Source organism: Podarcis cretensis (assembly GCF_951804945.1).
Source record: "Podarcis cretensis genome assembly, chromosome: 15".
Lineage (NCBI taxonomy): Eukaryota > Metazoa > Chordata > Lepidosauria > Squamata > Lacertidae > Podarcis > Podarcis cretensis.
The window spans coordinates 4,549,592-4,570,511 of record NC_137185.1 but is presented as its reverse complement, the minus strand read 5'-3'; the positions used below and the strand labels follow the sequence as shown (position 1 = coordinate 4,570,511).

The following is a 20,920-nucleotide window of genomic DNA, read 5'->3' as shown; positions in this document are numbered from 1 at the left end:
ATAAAATCAACTGAAAGATTAAGTGTTTAATAAACCACCACCACATTGTCAGACACTACAGTAGCTAAAAGGGTAAACAATTATACTTTCTATTCCGCTGAGAATTAGTTTTATCCTTGCCAGCCCTGGAGGTGGCAAGCCCCTCTAAGAGGCCACATCAGTGAGCTTCATACATAGTCTTGCACCAGCTCAAACATGGGTCTGCCAGACCTAAGCAGAGCCAATATGAGTCACCACATGAACTAGAACAGGGGTCCGCAAGGGTTACCTCGCCTGGGCCACTTCACTCCAGCGGAGATTACCTCCGTGGGCTGGTGTGTGTGTGTGTGTGTGTGTGTGTGCGCGCATGCACGCGCGATTTCCGGCGTCTGCGTGGATGCCATTTCTGGTGTCCGCACAGGCGCAGACGCGATTTTTGGTGCCACGGAAGCGAGTCCCAGCGCTGCACTGCGCTGGTTTAGCACAGCACGCGGGGACTCACCAAGCAGGTGGCTCATTTTGGGGACGGCTCGTGGGCTGGTCAAACGACCCCCGTGGGCTGCTTGTGGCCCACGGCCCTTAGGTTGCCTACCCCTGAACTAGAAGCATGTTGATTTATTTATTTTTTAAAGCAAGGCTTCTTAAGAACCTGAGAGCAGCCTCAAAGATCATGCCTCAGGAGCAGTAGGGTAGGCTGCCCACTTTGATATAACAGAGAGAGAAGGGAAACTAATTCATGCACTGCTACGCCTTATCTTCCATTTCAGCTCCCCACAAGCATCTTGTCTACAACTGCGCCGTCAAGTTCTGTTGTAAAGCCACACCTCTGCGAGTAACCATTCACAAGCTATTAGTAATGCACCACTCCCTTCACTAAATCTACCATGCCAAACCAGCATTGCTATCCAGGCTCAAATGAAATATGCTCCCTTGAAATGCAACACTGCCTTAACCGTCTTTCGCTTTTTTATATTCTCGCCCGTACTTTCAACGTGCTTCATTGACTGGCTGGCTGACTCCACTTGGCCAAGGACTTGTCTGAGGAAAGTACTGTGTTGCAGAAACTGCCCTGTCCTGGGATTCATCAGATCTGCTGCTGAATCTGGTCTGGTGGCAGAAGTGCTTCTGGAGCAGGACTGCTCTTTAGCAAGGGCAAAGCAGTCAGAACCGCCACTTACACAGGCTGTGAATGTAACTTGAACTGTTGCCTGAACTTGCTTTTCTCTTCTCCCTCCTGTTCCTTTCTCCTTGTGTGCCTGAGACCTCAGACCATCTCAGAACTGGTTCCCCCCACCCTTTTTTTTTTGTAAGCTGCTCTAAGAGCCATTTTGGCACACAGGGCGGGGTATAATATCTGCCAGGAGTACTTATTTCTATAGACACAGACAATGGTTATTTAGGCTGAAACAGGTGTGTGGGGAGCATTTAGTCTTCCCAGAGGTTGCTGAACTTTAACTCCCATCATCCCTAGCAGGGCACAATCAATGGACAGGAGTGATGGGAGTTGTAGTTCAGCAACATCTAGAAGGATAAATGTTCCCTACACTTGTTCTGAAGGAAAAGAGTATGGTTCCTGCACCAACTTTTTTTTTTTTTAAAGTTTGGTGTATACACTTTGTTAGCTTCACACAACTCACTTTATCTGGGGTTTGTTGCAAGTGTGGAATACAAATCACATTATTGAAGAGATCTCATCTGTACCTGTCTCCCATCTCTTCTATTCTCTTTTCCAGCTCACTCCCCTTTAAAGGCTGAACTGGCTACACAAATTTATGGAAATCCACATTTTATTAATCTCATTGGCTACTTATAACAGGCCAAAGTGTGGCAGATGGTAACAGTTATCTGAGCAAAGACCTAGCTTAGCCACAGCACTTAAGCAACAAAGCAAGGCAGATTTACCTTAATTATAGCCATCTGCTAGAATAAGCAATCCTGTCAATTTTTTGCAGAACCAGTGTCAGAAGACACCCTTGGTCAATGGTGTTGGGACAAACAGCTGCAGGCAGTGACTGCAATCCATCACGCAGGTGAGCAAGCTTAAGTTCCATCAATAAAAACACTTTTCCTCCAAATTAAGGGTGAGAAACAAAGAACGCTCAGGATTCTATCAAATGCCCGCAAGCTCTGCACAAGCATATGTTAAGAATCAATGGGTCCCAAGCCAGGGAAACAATATCCTTGGTGATCAAGATAACTGTAAGGTAAAGGTAAATGTACCCCTGCCCATACGGGCCAGTCGTGTCTGACTCTAGGGTTGCGTGCTCATGTTGCTCTAGAGGCCGTGAGCCGGTGCCACCCGAAGACACTTCCGCGTCACGTGGCCAGCGTGACGAAGCTGCAGCTGGCGAGCCAGCACCAGCGCAGCACACGGAAACGCCGTTTACCTTCCTGCTATAAAGCGGTACCTATTTATCTACTTGCACTTAAGAGTGCTTTCGAACTGCTAGGTGGGCAGGAGCTGGGACCGAACGACGGGAGCTCACCCCGCCGCAGGGATTCGAACCGCCGACCATACGATCGGCAAGTCCTAGGCACTGAGGTTTTACCCACAGCGCCACCCGCGTCCCTTCAAGATAACTGACAATATGCCTAATGGCTTTCTCATTTGGTCACAGCAGTATGTCTATCAAGAGCAGCTGCTGATCTCACCATCTTAAGAGACTATGTCCCAAATGCTCCCTGGTTCTCTTTTTTTTTCCTTTTAGGAACACAGGATACTGCTTTATCACGCTGGTCCATCTAGCTCAGTACAGTGGTACCTTGGCTCTTGAACTTAATGCATTCGACTCCCAAAACGGTTTAAAAACCAAAGTGCAGCTTCCGATTGGCTGCAGAAACCATGTCGGACATACGGCTTCCGAAAAACGTTTGCAAACCGGAACACTCATATCTGGGTTTCCAGCATTCAGAGCCCATTTGTTCGGGAGCCAAGCCGTTCAGGAACCAAGGTACCACTGTACTGTACTATTCCCCCCCCCCCCTCACTCACACACAAACGGCCCTCCAGATGCTGATATACTCCAATTCCTATCATTCCATCCCTCACCATTAGCCTTGCTGGCCAGTACGAGTCCAACAGTATCTGGAGGGCCACCAAAATTTCTCCAAACCTATTTTATATGATCCACACATCCCATAACAAAGAGGAACTGAAGGGCAGCTGCTATTATTACAGCACCCAAGCATTTTCCTCATCTGTCTCTTCAGCTCCCTGAAAATCTGAAACCATTTATTTATTTTAACCATAAAGGGTTTTTGAAAAATGCTATCAACTGCACACATAATTACAAACTGCAGGCTAATACTAATCTGGCTACCTTGTTCCTTATCATACTTTGTAAAAAAACCATGGTATTTTGCACATTAACATACACCAAACAGATTGTGAATTTGTCTTTAGCTGTGGTCTAAACCACTGAGCCTCTTGGGCTTGCTGATCAGAAGGTCGGCGGTTCGAATCCCTATGACAGGGTGAGCTCCCGTTGCTCGGTCCCAGCTCCTGCCAACCTAGCAGTTTGAAAGCACGTCAAAGTGCAAGTAGATAAATAGGTATCTCTCCGGTGGAAAGGTAAACGCCGTTTCCATGCGCTGCTCTGGTTTCAGTGTTCTGTTGCACCAGAAGCAGCTTAGTCATGCTGGCCACATGACCCGGAAAAACTGTCGACGGACAAACGCCAGCTCCCTTGGCCTGTAAAGAGAGATGAGCACTGCAACCACAGAGTCATCTGCAACTGGACTTAACTATCATGGGTCCTTTACCTTTATCACAATTACTATTTCCCACAGAAGTAGAATAAGAATAAGCCTACGCCGTCTGGTGATTCAGCGGCTGTCACCACTTAAGGTATTATCCATATCCATATAGAGGGCAAAAATAGAAGTATTTGTATGACGACAGTCCCATGCTAGAAGATGACAACAAAGACAGCATTCCACTACCACTCGAGGGTGTCAGGCTTTCAAGTGGTGACATACCATGGACAGGTCTATACCATACGTGTACATTTAAACCACATGCCTCCCCCTCCCAAAGAATCCCAGAAATTACATTTTCCCCTTACAAAGCTATAATTCCCAGCACCCTGAACAAACTACAGTTGCCAGGATTATTTAAGGGAAAGCCCTGTGGTCTAAATTTATGGTGTGGATCTGTCCCATAGTTCTATTACGCCAGGCAGCGTGGCCAAAATGTGTTTAGTGTTCACTATGTAACAAAAGAGATTTTATGGTTCTTCATTCTAGTGATGCATCGCGGTTTTTGTTCTTGATGCTTGTGGATATATATTTTATAGAAGGTGAAGCATACAAGTTCTGTACAAATGTGTGTGATACACACACACACTTGTTTTGCTGTAAGTATGCATTAAAAGCCAGAAAGGTTTCCCTAACCTCCCAGGAGGCCATTTTGTACCTACTCTGCTATTTGGATAATTACATTCCATTTACCCTTACTCTTGAGCAACACCTTGCTTAACACTATGTAACCTGCTTGGGAGCACCAAGCTTTATTCCTGCTATAATGTAAGCTGAAGAGCCCAGGACCATTTCCCTCAAACGTCATTAGAAGTGCTGTGGCAAGAGTGAATTAAGAAGACCAATGTGTAAGGAAGGCATTTCTATCAATTAACCCCCGCAGATGACAATTAAGGAACAAAAGATGCTGACAACAGCAAGCCACTGGGTTTCTTCCAGGAGAAAAGTTGGCGTATTTTGCTAGAAAAGCCTCTGAGCTGTCACCTTCCAGGAGGAAGTGACAATGCTGCATTCTCAGCATTTTTCGCCAGATTTCATAGCACACAACCGGATGCTGGCCATTGTTCTGTTACTGGAGAGAAAACTGGGCCCCGTCCTCCTGCAACATGTTTGTCTTCCAAAGAATGCACAGTAGACACATTTTTTGCACGCTGAAAGTTTCCCCTAACCTACTATGCTCCATACTTTTGGAACCTGGGGCACTTTCTTCCTGGATGAAAACAAGGCAGTTAAAATCCAGATTTTTTAACTCCATTCTCAGAACAAACAGGAACCTCCTAACTGCAGGACGGGCCCCGTCAATGCCCCACCCTCCTCTTGGCCGCTGTCAGAGAGGTGGAGCAGGGATTTTTTTTGTTTGACACTGCGCCATATAAGGTACATTGTGTAAGCATTCCTGTATTCCCTTCTGTCTGTAAGCTGCAACAAATGCATTTTAACTCCCTCCCGAAGGAGGGTGGCACTGCCTATCTTTTTTTGACAACGTAGTTCTTTTAATACTTAATTCACCTTCCGAAGGCAAAGGTATCGATTTCCGAACCATACAAGGGCTCCTACATTCCTTGCCTTTGCAAAGAGTCTCTTTCTGAACCCCCTCTCTCTGCCTATTCTCATTCCTGCTTCTGCTCCTTTCTGCAAACCTGCTATTCCAAGCCCTCTTCTGCCTGCCCCACTTTGGCCTGCGTTCAGGTCTCACCTGACTTCACACTTCCTCTCCACCTTCTGTTTCCTTAGGAAGGCTCAGCATGCGTTTTGGCTTCGTGTACCTGTTAACGTCTGTGGCTTCCATAAGAACGCCAGAAGCGCTTGCTGGATCAGGCCAATGGCCCATCCAGCCCAGGATCCTGTTCTCACAGGGGCCACCAGCTTGCAACCAGCAAACAGGACCCAAGCGCAAGAGCACACTCCTCTCCTGTAGCTTCCAGCAACTTGCCTTCAGAAGCGTTACTGGACCCAGTGAACAACTTGCACCATTAATATACAGTCATACCTTGGGTTATAAACGCTTCAGGTTGTGTGCGTTTTCGGGTTACAGACGCATCGAAACCCAGAAGTACTGGAACGGGTTACTTTCAGGTTTCGGCGCTTTGCGCATGTGCAGAAGCCTTAATAGCGCTTTGCGCATGCACAGAAGCGCCAAATCGCAACCCGCACATGTGCAGACGCGCCGATGCGGGTTGCAATCGCTGTGGATTGCAAATGTGCCTCCCGCACAGATCACGTTCGCAACCCAAGCGTCCACTGTAGTTGATAGCTTCTGCAGAGATAGCTATTGGAAGAGCAGATACAAAGAGTGCTGCAGCATTTTGGAAGCTAATAAGGTTTACTTAATTCACTTCATAGCCCAAATTCTCCAAGCCGCCCTTCCCCAACCTGGAAATCTCCAGGTGTTGGTGGACGCCCATCACCTCCAATGATCAAGGCAGGTGGGAGTTGAAAGTCCAGCCTCTGTCCACCTGCTACCCTCCAGATATTTTGTAGTCCCAACTCCCACCCGCCTCAGCCAGCACAGCATGCTGGCTGCGGCTGATAGGAGTCGGAGTCCAAAATATCTGGGTGATAGCAAGTTGGAAAAGGCTGTTGTAGTCCAACAACATCTAAAGGCCATCCTGGGTTAGGAAATGTGGCTCTAGAGGACACACTTTATGTAAAATAAGCTTTCCTGTACTGAAACTCTCTTCAGATGCATAACATCTCTACACTTTATGCCCATACGTGTATATTTTCATGCCCACCAACAGAGGATGTTAAGTGATGCATCTGATGAAGTGGACCAGGGAGGCTTATACTACAATATCTGCTGGTCATTTAAGGTGCCACAAGACTGTCATTAATATAGGGAGTCATAATATGAAGGTAAGAGAATAGTCAGGAAGAGTTTAGATCATCTCCAGAAGTAAGAAAGGCGCTGAACATGCCTGTATGTGTTCCACCACACAACAAGTGGGTGGCATGAAGAGCACAGCCAGTAATCTTAGATGGCAGATGATCCTGCTGCTAGTATCTTTCACTTTCCATAGCTCTTCTTGCGAGCACCTTTTTGGATAAAAGGATCTCATAAAATAAGACATATGTCATTGTGAATTACTCGGGGGATGAGCGAGGAGATCAAGTGAATAAAATGTGAACTTTTCTGTGCCAAGTGACAGAATAGAGATTTGTCTCTCTATTGTCAAGAATGGCCTTGGCCAGCTAAGGTAAGACCAACCCACAGCCCTCCTCTACAATATAAAAGCTACGACCCATAAAGCCTTTGACCCCAAATAGTTCCACAGACTAGACTTCACCCACATTTTAAAGAAAGGTTCTGGAACAGCTAGGTTGCAATCTTCTGCAGATAAGCCCCTATTTTAAGAAATATGGGGAGGAAAACTGGAAAAATCCATGGGGTGGAAGGTTTTTACCAGTGTCAGAAACTGGGATAGGAATGCCAGGAGCCATGTGATTCCTGGGACCTGCGTCTTTTGCTGTTGCACTGCCCTGAAGACCCCCTGAATGACCCAGCCAGGCAAGTGGTGCCTGGACATCTCCACCAGTTACAAAAGGCTGGTTGCCAGTCGCAAAATGGGACTGGCGCCCAATAATTTCGAAACCTGGTTTTTACTGAGGGATGAATGGGGAAAGGGTGAGGGCTTGTAAAACAGACAAAAACCCATGACGTTTTAGAATAATCGGAGTTATGTTTCAGAAGTACTGTTTTAAAAATATTGTTACAATAAATTCACACTACTGCAAAGTCATTATTAGTTATTTATAAACTGCTTAATGCAAGTACAGTGGTGCCCCGCAAGACGAATGCCTCGCTAGACGAAAAACGCGCAAGACGAAAGGGTTTTCCGTTTCTTGAGTTGCTTCGCAAGACGAATTTCCCTATGGGCTTGCTTCGCAAGACGAAAACGTCTTGCGGGTTTGCTTCCTTTTTCTTAAAGCCGTTAATACCCGGGGAATCCGTGCTCCGCAAGACGAAAAAATCACAAGACGAAGCAACTCGCGGAACAAATTAATTTCGTCTTGCGAGGCACCACTGTATATAAATATAAAAATAGTAAACAAAATTCTAAGTGGCCATAATTTGGAATCTAAGGGGGGCAGGAACTGGAAGCTTTCCTTCCAGTACTGGATGTATTTGGTTCAATATATGGTTTGCATAAAAATAAATATAATAAACAGTAAGTTGTATTTCATGTTCTTGAAGCATGAAATACATGTAAGGCCCCCTCAGAGTATTTACCAAAGGACAATATAAAATATGTAAACAATTTAAAACAACACAGTTTAATGAAGTACTGCAGGTATTTTAGCTTTCCCCTCCCATGGCTTCAAAGAGCCTAGATTTTCAACAAGCAACAATGCTTGGACATGGTACTTGCACCCGCCTTTCAAGGGCTTTGGGAGAGGGCAAAGGTAGGCAGTGTTCTTAAAGACTCACGCCAAAGAAAAGGACTTCAAGACGTGGGAAATGGATCAAGAGCAGTAATGTGTTTTATATTAGATTGGACATTTAGACATTGTCATGATTTTTCTATTTACTCCTAACAGCCTTGCAAGACTGTCAAAGAATAGAAGTTCAAATATTAACTCATCATTAACTCAAATATTAACCCTGGATATTGTTTTCCTTGATGTTTTGTTCTGCTGATGTGCAGAGTTGTTTGCATATGCGGAAAACAAAAATACATTCTAGAAGCCTAGTTTTTTATATCTTTAATCCATAACTGCTTATGCTTCAAGAGTCATTAATAACTCTCCAGTGTATTATCATAAGCCTAAAGCTCCCTGCTGCATAAACCAACTCCGTTAAGGTTACAGTATTCAGTCACCTACTGAACTACTAAATTTTTATCTAGTTTACCTGCTTGCACATGTCAGTGTCAGTCATTTGCGGCACACAGGAAGTCTGTGAGCACAAAACCCTCTTCCCATTTACAGACCATTTTCTGCCTCATAACTAGATGTGTGAGAAATTATCTAATGAATGTAGCTAAAAAGAGGCTACTGGACTGAGACTTAGATGGAACATTATAATATTTTATTGGATCCTCTGGAGACAAATTAAAAGCTTCCTGCCTGATCCACCTGTAGGTAGGTTTTTTGGGGTAATTTGTCAGAGGCAACCAGATAAATGGCTTGTCTTCTCAGATTTCTAGTTGCAAAGTGAAAACAGCTTAAATTTCAACACGATAATCTCCAAACCACTTCTACAACCATTCTGGACAGACTCTGCAGAACATGGAACAACATATTCCTCCACACAAGGAGGCAGATGTACAGGAAGGTACCAAGTATACATGCAGATGGAGAAGTTTTTCCACAGCAGGTTACATCGCAGAAAAGAGGCCAGTTTTCTTCTACACAGACCGTTTCATTGCCAGAGCAACGGACAGTTACCAAAGCCAACTGCCCATGCTGAAAGTGAGCAGGGATGCGGGTTTCATTTGTCACTTTGAGGCTCAAGGGAGGCAGACATGCATAGCCTGCATCTTGAATAATGCATCACCAGTCAGCTAACAGAGGCCAAGATATCCAGCAAATGGAGGAGACCCTACCTGCAGCACCTGACAATACCTGGCTTGAAATAACCCAGATACCAATGCTGGCGTCTCTGTCTGTGGGAATCCAAAAACAATTAATTCAAAACAACAGAGGGGAGAATTTAAATACAGAGGGGTTTATGGACTGCTCAACTCTGCTCTCCCAGATGAAGCATCATTTATGTTTCCAGAGAACTCCAATATTCCGGGATTCTTCTGCGAAAAGATTAAAGATGGTGGACAAGATTCACAACAAACTACAGTGGTACCTGAGGTTACGAACTTCATTCGTTCCGGAGGTCTGTTCTTAACCCGAAACCATTCTTAACCTGAGGTGTGCTTTCACTAATGGGGCCTCATGCTGCCGCCACGCTGCAGGTGCGCGATTTCCGTTCTCATCCTGGGGCAAAGTTCGTAACCCGAGGTACTATTTCCGGGTTAGCGGAGTTTGTAACCCAAAGCGTTTGTAACCCAAGGTGTTTGTAACCCGAGGCACCACTGTAGCTTTCTTCTGCAATGTGTAACAACAAATAAGTGGAGGGCTTGCAGCCTGTACAAAACGGTTGGGGAACCTGCAGCCTTTGCTGGAGCAGACTGGCCAATGGTCAGGTCCAATGGGAATTTTAGCACAACATATCCGGAGGGCCACAGTTTTTCCCACCCAAGCCATACAGAGCAACAGTGAGGCTCAATAAAACTGGCCAACACAAACCAAGTGTATAGCTAGAATATGGCCCAGAATCCTCTGCAGCCTATGGGTGTTCCGCAGAAGACATGCTGTACAATCTCAGCAAACAAACCGGTGCCCAAAGGCTTCCACTAAGCTAATAAGTTCGAGATCAAACACCAAGCTGAGCTAAACTGTGTTACTGCCAGATACCAGTCATAGCACTGCTGATCAGTGACGTGGGGCAGAAAGATTTCCAACCTATGTTTTTCAGCAGAAATGTTTTATTTCCAAAAATGAATCATTCCACATTAGCAACAATGAATATCCTATAAAACTGGGTAGTTTTAGAAGCTGTGGTGCGCAATTCCCCCCCCCCCCATATTATTAAACTTATGCAATGCCTATGTATTTAATGCACAGAGCTTTGGACATGCTAAAATTATAGCACACTCCTATGGAAATCTATTCAAAATGAAGCTCAACTTACTTGAGATCTACTTCCAGGTAAGTGTGAACAGAACTGAAATCTTAGCATGCTAAGAATTCAGAGCCTTCATTGTTTTTCTTGATGAACTTGCACTGAGTTGTCATGCAATGCATTTTTTTATCATTAATGCAAATTCCCACCCACCTGAGGACACTAAATGTTACTTGACGGCTTCCATTCCTTTTCCTCGAACCCCATCATCCTTCCAAGTTAGCATTTCCACATACTAGGAACTGAGCCTAAATCCTGTGCCATAAAGTTTAATTTCATCAGAAATGCCTTCCATTTCTGAACAGAAATGTTCAGAAGTGTCTGAACATCCATGTTTCCCCCTCTTTGCTGCTGTTTCAGTGTCACTTTCTGTTTTTGCTCCCAGCCTATCAGAAATCACATAGTGGATGTGACATCACAGCATGCATAACCAACCACTTTGCCCCCCTCCCCACTCTGAACAGGTGAGGGAGAAGAACACTTCCCCATTGCATGGTTGATGGAAGACAAGGCAGCATTGTTTTAGCCAACCAGTCTAGGCAGTGCCTGGATGGGAAGATCATGAACCCTAAAACACCATGCACCCCATCTACGAGTTCCTTGGAAGAAAAGTGGGTGTAAATTGAGTAATAAAACCACACCAGTTTGTTGTGCTGGATCAACCTCAGCATAACAAGAGGCATGCAGTATAAGCAAAGGAGCCTCCACAGTATGTGGTGCCCCAATAACATTTTGCACCCTTTTGACCGCTCGTAAAGAAATGGTTGCAAAAATTGCCCCCCTCCACTTTTTTGTCAACGCCAAATTAAATTATTACAAGCTGAAGTCAGCTGTCTTGGAAAAAAAGGAGTGCATATACCAAGCTTCCTTCTCTATCATCTTTTTAGCATTCAAAGTATTGAAGCAAAGTTACACCCTATTTCAGGGAAATCCCCCTGAAGGGGAACCCCCACCTCAGGTTTCTGAAGGACCTCCAAACAAAAGAAAACAGCTGCGATAACTTTGAGCAGAGCAAGAGCACTGCCTCTCGCCAACTTCATCTACATTTTGCCTTATCATCCTATGCAGTCTCCTTGGCAAGAACTTTGGCACCACACAAAAAGCATTTTCCAGAAACAGTTGCTTGCATACATTAACCAGGACTGGCCAGGTTTAAAAGGAGGCAGTCCTGAAGAGAGAAATACCCAACGGCTTTCTCCCACAGCCATGATGACATCAAAGCACTGCAGCTTAAAGCCTATCAACAAAGTGACATTTAAGGCAAATTTCAGGCAAAACTTTTACGTACAAACTCCAGCTCAAACCAAGGGAGTTTTCAACCAGGTCTCCAAAATTCATCGGGGACCAGGGTGGTCTAGCCCCTAAGACTACCAAGAGCCCCTCATTATGACAGAAGGAATGCCTGCAAAGTAAATGACAAGGAACCTGGCAGGATCCCCATCAGAAAGGACTAGCATGATCAAAAATGATGCAGGAAGGCAGGTTTTGCCCTTGCTGCAACGTTCTCTTTAAGTGTCATGCTTCTATCTTTTCCCCAAAGGAGTGGATGGTAACCATTTATGTACAGGAGAACAGTAAAGAGGTGAGACGAAGGTTGCCTCTGGTGTTGTGCCACCCATTAAGAATTACTATCCTCTGCTGCACAGCAGCTCGTGTTTCAGGATCCCATCACAGCGGGACAGAAAATACTGGGAAACTTGCATAGAAGCAGGATCAATATTCTTGGGAGAATGCCCAAGAGTCTATTCTGCCCTATGCTGCAAGCGCAGGTTTTCTAAAGATGCCAAATTGCAAATCAAGCAATCTATCAGTACAATATAAGCAAGAGTCACAGAAATCTGCAGGGTGTGCATTTTCGGCAAAAATTCCAAAGAGGAACAGTGCAAAGGCTCTCTCCCAGGCTGTGCTGCCAAAAGTCTGTGCAGCAAGGAAGTCCGCAGGAGCGTGACTTGCGATCGCTTCTTTGCCTGGTTCCTCCTGACACAAGAGGCTAGAAGCCAATGCTCAACAGGAAGCAGGATTAGGATTTTTTCTTTTTACAGAACAGCCACTCACATCAGAGATCTGTTCTTGCTGCCACTAAGTTCCGAGACACGTTCACAATAGACATGCAACATCTGAAAACCAGTTGCAAGTACAGTGGTACCTCGGTTTTCGAACAGCTTAGTTCACAAACAACTTGGAACCTGAACAGTGCAAAAACCGGAAGTAGGCGTTCTGGTTTTCGAACTTTTTTTCAGAAGCCGCACGTGCTCCATTTTGAGTCCCCCTGTGTTTCCTGTTGCACAGCTAATGTGGTCCCCCCCATTGTAATTCAAGCCTTCTATTTCCGATTGCAGTGTCCTAAGGTAATATTTGGAGCTTTTGTTTTTGCTATTTATTTTGCGTTTTTTGTTTTGAGGCTTTTTCAGTTAATTTGTTTTTGTGATTTTGTGGATCCCAGTTCAGCTACTGACTGAGTGACTGATTGTGTGACTGCAGAGATGGATAAAAGCCCCCCCATCCAAACAATGACTATCATCAGTGCAGGTAAGAAAAAATAATAATTTTAATTTTTATCATCTACAATACTGTTTTATTTATTTTATAGTACAGTACATTGATTATTGCTTTCATTTTATGGATCAATGGTCTTGTTAGATAGTAAAATACATGTTAAATTGCTGTTTTAGATGTTGTTTTTAAAAGTCTGGAACGGATTAATCCATTTTGCATTACAGTACTTTCTATGGGAAAGTGTGCCTTGGTTTAGGAACACTTTGGTTTAGGAAGAGACTTCCGGAACGGATTAAGTTTGAGAACCAAGGTACCACTGTACTATGAGTAACACTTGTCAAATTTATTTTCTTATTTTCTTTCTCCCCCCGCCCCCGCACCCCATTTTGCTCAACCAAATTATTTGCAGGCAAACAAGGAACAAAGCATGGCAGAAACACCTTCCTCCCTCTCATCCTCTTCCTACAATGCCACACATACTTCCCAGTAGGCACTACTGGAGGGAGAGACCCAGTGCCGCCCACACAATAAGGATTATATTATTCTTGTGAAGTGGCAACAGTAGGAATTGCAGCAGAAACCACTTAGCTAAGCTCCACCTTCACAATGCAAAGTTTGCATGTATCAGATCTTAGGTCAGGCTGACATCTGAATGGCGGGCAAGAAGGCAGAGGGAAACCAGTCCAATAAAGCAATAGTGTGAATACAGGAAGTTCTGATTTTAAGATAATTGAGCATTGAGCACAAGCAATTTGAAGTGCCTGCTTGGAGGGAAGTGAACGACCAAGGTACAGGGGAAAATTCACCATCACTGAGCCATCTTTGCACATGTAAGAATGTGTAGGACGACAGCATCTACACATCAGAAGAATACAGCTCTTACTTGCTCACACACACCCAACTTCTCTACAGACACTGAAGGCAGCAGATTCCTTGAGTAAAGCCAGGAAATGTTGCTGTAGAAGTGGATAACCTTTCCCCTAACAGGCAATGCTATTTCAACAGTTAGGAAAGCTGTGATTCAAGAGTAGCAGTGTGTTAGTTCCTTCCACTTCAGGAACTCAAAGGGCCATTTCCTGGAGTGATTGGGGTGCACTTTGTAGGCAGATACCTGCACAGTCACTACTACAGCTCCACCCACAGAAAGATGAGTACTGCCTTTCTCAACCATCACAAAGAGAAGGAATCCTCAAATGCATCTGACCCTGATCCAGTTCCAATTGTCTGGATTCCACTCCTGCACTTCTCTTTACCTGCCACAAGCCGCAGAGCCGCAGAGCACCAACATTTCCTTTTATGCACACCTCAAAGTGACTGGATATTGCACACCTGGTCCCACTATGACCTCTGACTTTGGATTACCTATCACATCATACCACAGAATTCCTTTAGTTCCAAATACTTTGTCATTAAGTTCAGCCTAACTTAACACCCACCCCCGGAAGTCAACCAAACCCAACTGCCCTAGCACTGATGCTATTTGACCTCCCTAGGACAACATCACATCATTTCTTCCCGCTCCTTCCTGTTTTAAACTCCTTACAGTTTCTCACCATCAGCTGGGACATGATCCCTAAGGGAAACACGGGATAGAACTTGAAAAACATAAGAAACATGTGCCAGTTGAATTATCGGCTTACTCTCACTTCAACTGTCCATGCATGCCCAACATTCCTTTTGGGCTTCCCCTGCAAAGTTATTTGCAACATTACCGAATCTTGACCCACTATACAAATCTCTCTCCCCCTGAAATCAACATCATCAATCACTCACATCATCTCCTGTCTGGTTCTAGTCACATAATTCTTCCAGAACAACTCTGCAGTCAGCAGTCACACAAATCATTAACCAGAAACCAATTGACCCCCTGACCTATCACTACAGGTCAGGTTCTTGCTCCCATCAAGCTCCTGTATTAGCCTAGCAAGTTAATCTACATTAAGGCAAGTATACCACACCCAATTAAGCATCAGAATAATTCCTCTTGGCTTTTTCTTTTTTTCTAACCCTGCCAAATCCATCACATGGAGAAACAGCCACCTCCCTCTCACACAGGTGCATCTACCCCTTCAAATTAGTCCAGGGCTACTTCCACCCACACTATATGCCCAAACATTAATGCCAGCCACTTTGAAGAACCTCCCTAAGTTTCACCCACCCCACCCTCTTAAGTCTCCATACAGGACTGCCCCTCTCCACACACAAACACTTTAATCCCAATCGCCTTTACTTCTTCTCTCCTCCATTATTTAAACCTTACTGTTGCTACTCTGGAGCCCCATCTCCTCCACATTACCTAGAATGCCTTTATAATCCCACTCACAGTCAGGCCTCCCCTCCCTTTCAAAGTTACTCCAGGATCATCTTCTTTCCTGCCACACCATACAGAAACACCTGTTACTCCAAAAGGTTTTGTCCCACCCCACAATTCCTCCAAATTGTGCGCAAACAGCCCAGCCGCCTTCACTCAGCTCCCTCTCTCCTACTTCATTATCTGAGGACCGCCTTCTCTTCTCCCTACCTGCAAGCCTCAACTCCCAGTCACTTTCAGTTCTCCACCTAAATGCCTCAGGCCCCCCATCCTGCCTCCCAGCTCCTCTAAAGCCCCTGCCCCCATCTCGGTCTCATTCACCACCTCAACTCCTCACTCACACCCTTCATTCATTTGGCAGAACTGGCTTTCCTCCTCTCCCAAAGGAATCACTCCCAACACGTCCTACCCCACACTGTCATACAGATGGCATCACTCCCTCCTCCTCCTGGAAGATCACAGAACCGCCTCCTCTTATCCTTACTCTCTACATATGGACACTTGTTTTCCCCTAACCTTCTCTGGAGAACCCCTAGCCTTTTAAACTGAGCCATTTTACCGCTGCCTCACTCAGCACACCCTCTTTACAGGACGAAACTACCACACAAATTGCTTCCTACACACACTTCCAGATAACCCCATGACCTTCCTTCCCTGTGCAAAGTTAGGCACACACCCCTCTTGCTTCCACCCCTCCTCTAATGCTCAGTCACCTGCCTTCTCAGCTCCCCACTCCCAGCAGCCTGCCAGGTGGCTTCCTAGAATCAGAGTACCCAAGACCTAAGACCCTACAACACACATGTGTGCATGCATTACACAAACTCACACGCATTTCCTCCACTCTTTCAAATACCCCCTTTCATCTCGGCCCCTCCCCACTTCCAGCAACCCTTTCACACACACATTATTTCCCCCATTGATGATCCTGACCTTCAGTGTAACACCCACCCACCTCACTTGCTTTTCCTTAAATTCTTCAAATACCCCCTTTTAATCTCAGTCAGGGCCTCCCTTCCACTCATCTTAGCTATCACACAGATGGGTACTCTAGAGAGGGAAGAATTAAAACCTTCCTTCATACATGTATTACGTACAAACATGCCTCACCTCCCCCAAGGAACCCCTTTAACCATAGTTTCCCCTGCCCACTTCTCCCAGTCCTCTCTCAACCACCACAGAGGACTCCCCCCCCCTTCATATTTATCTCAGACAATCAGGCAGCTCTGGCCTCTGCCCCTCCACCCAGCCATTATTCAGGAAACCCAGTTTAACCATAGCTTCTCCTGCCTCCTCCTACCAGTCCTCCCTCTCAGCTATCACACAGATGTCCCCTCCCTTCTTCATGCATAAATACACCTTGCCAGTACTACTCCTGCTTTACACCCACCCAATACCTTTAATGAACTTCCTTTAGTCCAATTTCCTCAGCTACCTCTCCCTACCCTTATACCAAAGACCATCCTTCATTCATACCACACACACACACAAAAAAAGACTTGCCTCCCCTCCCATGGCTCTAACGAACCGCCTTTAACTCTAGCTTCACCCACACTTCCACCCCTTTCCACTATCACACAGACGCCTCCCCCATTATATATATATATATATATATATATTACATTATATATAATTACATATATAATACAAACTAGCTTGCCACCCCTTCCAGAAGCGTCCTTTAATCTTAACTTCCCCCACACTCACCTCCCAGCAGCCCTCTCTCTCTCAACTGGTATTTGGAAGCATGTTGATTTACACATACCAGTTAACTCCGCATTAATGTAACGTTTTTTAAAAATATGCAACTGTGCATTTTTGCAATATCTTGTTCAAGTTGCCTGTTGTTGCTTCCAGTTTCTGCGCCCCACTTAAGAAGCGTTTTCAATATGTTAAGCTGTATAGAAATTAAATAAACACACAAATCTCTCTTCTCCCCCCCCCTTCACCTCAAGCCCAGGAGCTCCCTCCCTTTCCCCAAGTCCTCCACCTGACCCCTTTCCCACCTGCCCTAGCTCCTAACCCAGGACCCACCTCCCTTCGCCCCCATTCCTCCAGCTGACCCCTTTCCCCTGCCCCCCAGGGCCTAAAACTGTCACACACGGAGGGCCCCCTCCTCTCTCTCTCTCTCTCTCGGCCCCGCTTCCAACCCCAGGCCTTCCCGACCCTCCTCCCGCGTCAGCCATTCCCGACAGACACGACCCCCTTCCGCGCACCCCCCCACGGGGTTTTTTCCTTGAGACTCACCTGCAGGTGCTCCTGGAAGCGGATGGGCAGGATTTGAGCCATGGCGCCCGAGGCGTTGTTGGGGTTTTGGGGCTCCAGCCCGGCGTTTGGGCGGGGGACCTAGTCTCTCCACAGGAAAAAAGAAACACGGGAGGAGGAGGAGGAGGAGGGGGGTGAGAAAAAGGAAGCCGACGGCGAGGCGAGCCAAGGACCCGGGAAGGGGGAAAGGGCGGCTCTCAATGGCGGGGAAAGCAGAGAGGGAGAAGACGGTGGGAGGCCGCCGCGAGCGATCCGGAAACAGCCGCCGCTCCCTCGGCGGAAGGACACACCACTTTCCTCCTCAAGGGAAGGGAGAGCAACGGCCGGGCGGCGCAGAAACAGTCACGGCGGCGGCGGCGGCGGCTCCCTCCGCCTTATCCTCCTCCTCACCTGCCGCCAATTAGCGCAGCGGCGGAAGGATCAGAACGCCGCCCACGCAAAGGAATCAATGAGAAGCGCGGAAGGATACGCGAAACCGGAAGGAACTTTTTTCTTCCCCTCTCTCTCGATGTGTCTTTCTCTAGCGGCAAGCTTTCGCGCCTCCTCCCCTCTCCCTCTCTCCCGAGCCCCGCCTACTTCGGCGCTACGTCTCTCCCCCCCCCTTTTTTTGCCACATCATGCGACCTGGGAGGAGGGGTGACGTCACTTCCGTTCTCGCGCCCCACAGTCATTACCACCTGGGATTCTTGCCCCGTGATCACATGATTGGGGGGAGGAAGGTGCTTCTCTCTCTCGGTAGACTTTCTAGGCAGAGGAGGAGGTGGAAGTTCACATTGTTCCCCTCCGCGTTCTTTTTCTCGGGTATTAAAATAGTCCCTGGTGAGAGGGGATGCTCAGAACGCTCCATGGCGTAGGTGGTTACGGCGCCTGCGCGGAAAAGAGCTGCTTACGGTTTTCCGCGAGTTCGAATCCCGGCCTTGGCACGCAGAGTGAGATGACCTTGGACTGGTAACCTTGTTCCACAGGTTAATGCATAGAGAGCGGGAGAAAGAGGCTTGAGGCTGTGCAAATACTTAATAAAATCAACTGTCAGCTATATCAGAATAGGTCTTTAGGCAGGCTACGTTGTAAAAATGTAAATAAAAATTAATCTTAAAAAAAATGAACAATGTAAGTAAATATATCATGTATGAAACAAAGGGAGAATATTCACCCCGAGGGCCACATTTTCTTGTGGGGGCCACATGGCACTAATGGGTGGAGCAACAAATGCAAATTGACCTTTTTGTATATGTATCCTACACAAGCTCTGACCTACCTGCACCTCGAAGTTCTACCAATTTTACTTTGTTTTTCAAATTTTTCCAGCTGTGAATTAAGTTCACCCCATTGCTATCCCACTTTGGGCTGTATTCTTCTTAAACTTGCGGGGAAAAACCCTACTACATACATTACTTTGCAAGGAATTTTCCCTAATATAATGCATTTGGGGGAGTTTTTTCACTAACATGAAACATTTGAGGGTGCACTTTCTCCCTAATATATGTAGGATTTGGACAAAAATGAATTGCAAAATTCAAAGAAGAGGGGATCTAGAAGGAAACACGCATTCCTGTTCACGTCTTTGGTTCAGGGAATGGAAATCAGGTGGGTAGGTGTTACAGTGTGAAGCAAACAAATTTCTCCCCTCCCTAGGATTTGTCCCATTTTGTAAATGTCAGCCACCCAATTAGCTGAAAGAGATACACCTTGACTCCAGGCAATCAGGAAATGACTATTGCAATCTCCAAGGTTTTGCCCACCCATGGTTGGGACTAGGATGTTTTTGAGGCTTCCTGTTGCCTTCCAAGGCATTGCTCCTAAACAAGCAATGTGAGAGGGGAGCCATTTCTCAAAAGACTTCCATGATAGCCTTATCTACTTTAATCCAATGGCATGCCATTGTAAAAATAGAAAACTGTGGATGAAAATAGATTAACCGGGAGGTGAATTGCTCTGTTCTCGCCCGCCCCCCGCAAAGCCAGCATAGATCTCCTAAACTGTATGAACCCCTTCAAAGAACTTACCAGGTATTTGGGGGGTGTAATTAGATAGATGAGGGACGCAGGTGGCGCTGTGGGTTAAAGCCTCAGCGCCTAGGGCTTGCCGATCGAAAGGTCGGCGGTTCGAATCCCTGCGGCGGGGTGCGCTCCCGCTGCTCGGTCCCAGCGCCTGCCAACCTAGCAGTTCGAAAGCACCTCCGGGTGCAAGTAGATAAATAGGGACCGCTTACCAGCGGGAAGGTAAACGGCGTTTCCGTGTGCGACTCTGGCTCGCCAGACCAGCGATGTCACGCTGGCCACGTGACCCGGAAGTGTCTCCGGACAGCGCTGGCCCCTGACCTCTTAAGTGAGATGGGCGCACAACCCCAGAGTCTGTCAAGACTGGCCCGTACGGGCAGGGGTACCTTTACCTTTACCTTTAATTAGATAGATACATTGAACCACGACTACTAAGCTGCAAATGTTTAAGCATTACAAGTGTGGACCTGTGCTGTAACAAACTGCTGCAATGTGGGGCACTTTGGTTCAAGGCTCCCCCATCTGATGTTTCCTACCGAATGAGAACATGCCAGAGCTAGGCAGCAGGTACAAATTCAGTAAATAAATAACATTACAGCCTGGATTTTTTAAAAATAAATTTATTTGGGCAGCAGCTTTATGAACCAATCTCCTCCAGGTGTGTTTGTTAGGATTGGGTCCAATGGTAGCTTTGAGCTAATGGAAGCTGCTCTGCAGGTGCAAAGGAGGTTAGTGTTGATTTCTGCAAATTCCTCCTATCCAATGCAGCACGCATACGCCCCGCCCCCTGCAGGAGCCTAGTGCGTAAAGGTAAAGGTAAGGGGACCCCTGACCATTAGGTCCAGTCGTGACTGACTCTGGGTTGCGGCGCTCATCTCGCTTTATTGGCCGAGGGAGCCAGTGTACAGCTTCCAGGTCATGTGGCCAGCATGACTAAGCCACTTCTGGCGAACCAGAGCAGCGCACGGAAACGCTGTTTACCTTCCCGCCGGAGTGGTACCTATTTATCTACTTGCACTTTGACGTGCTTTCGAACTGCTAGGTTGGCAGGAGCAGGGACCAAGCAACGGGAGCTCACCCCGTTGCGGGGATTCAAACCGCTGACCTTCTGATCGGCAAGCCCTAGGCTCTGTGGTTTAACCCACAGCGCCACCCGCGTCCTAGTGCATCGTATATACGGTAGTATAGAGCAGCAGGGATGAAGAACCCTGGGCCTGGGGGCCAAATGTGGTCCTCCACATCTCTCTTTCTGGCCCTTGGGAGACTCCCCAAGCCACATTCCTGGCCAGTCCCTGCTTTTCATCCTCCTTGAGTGTTCTTGCCTGGCTAGAATGTTTCTGAACTGTGACAATGGCTCTTCCTTGCCTGGAGGATTGAAGAAACTGGCCTGCTCTTGTACAAAAGTTTGCATTTGTTGCTCCACCCACTTTTGCTTCT

At 46.5% G+C, this 20,920-nt stretch overlaps 1 protein-coding gene across 2 annotated transcripts in view; it reads right to left on the bottom strand.

The window, feature by feature from the left end:
• The window catches only part of CLTC (clathrin heavy chain), an 80,533-nt gene extending 62,624 nt beyond the window's left edge, over positions 1 to 17,909 (bottom strand). The window contains exon 1 of one of the 2 annotated variants that reach the window (XM_079955365.1): positions 17,466 to 17,909. In XM_079955365.1, the coding sequence (XP_079811491.1) occupies positions 17,466 to 17,507 (42 nt within the window). In that variant the 5' untranslated portion in view covers positions 17,508 to 17,909. The remainder of the gene's footprint in view (positions 1 to 17,465) is intronic. The other variant, XM_079955366.1, reaches the window with a different exon arrangement.
• Between the last annotated feature and the right edge of the window lie 3,011 nt (positions 17,910 to 20,920).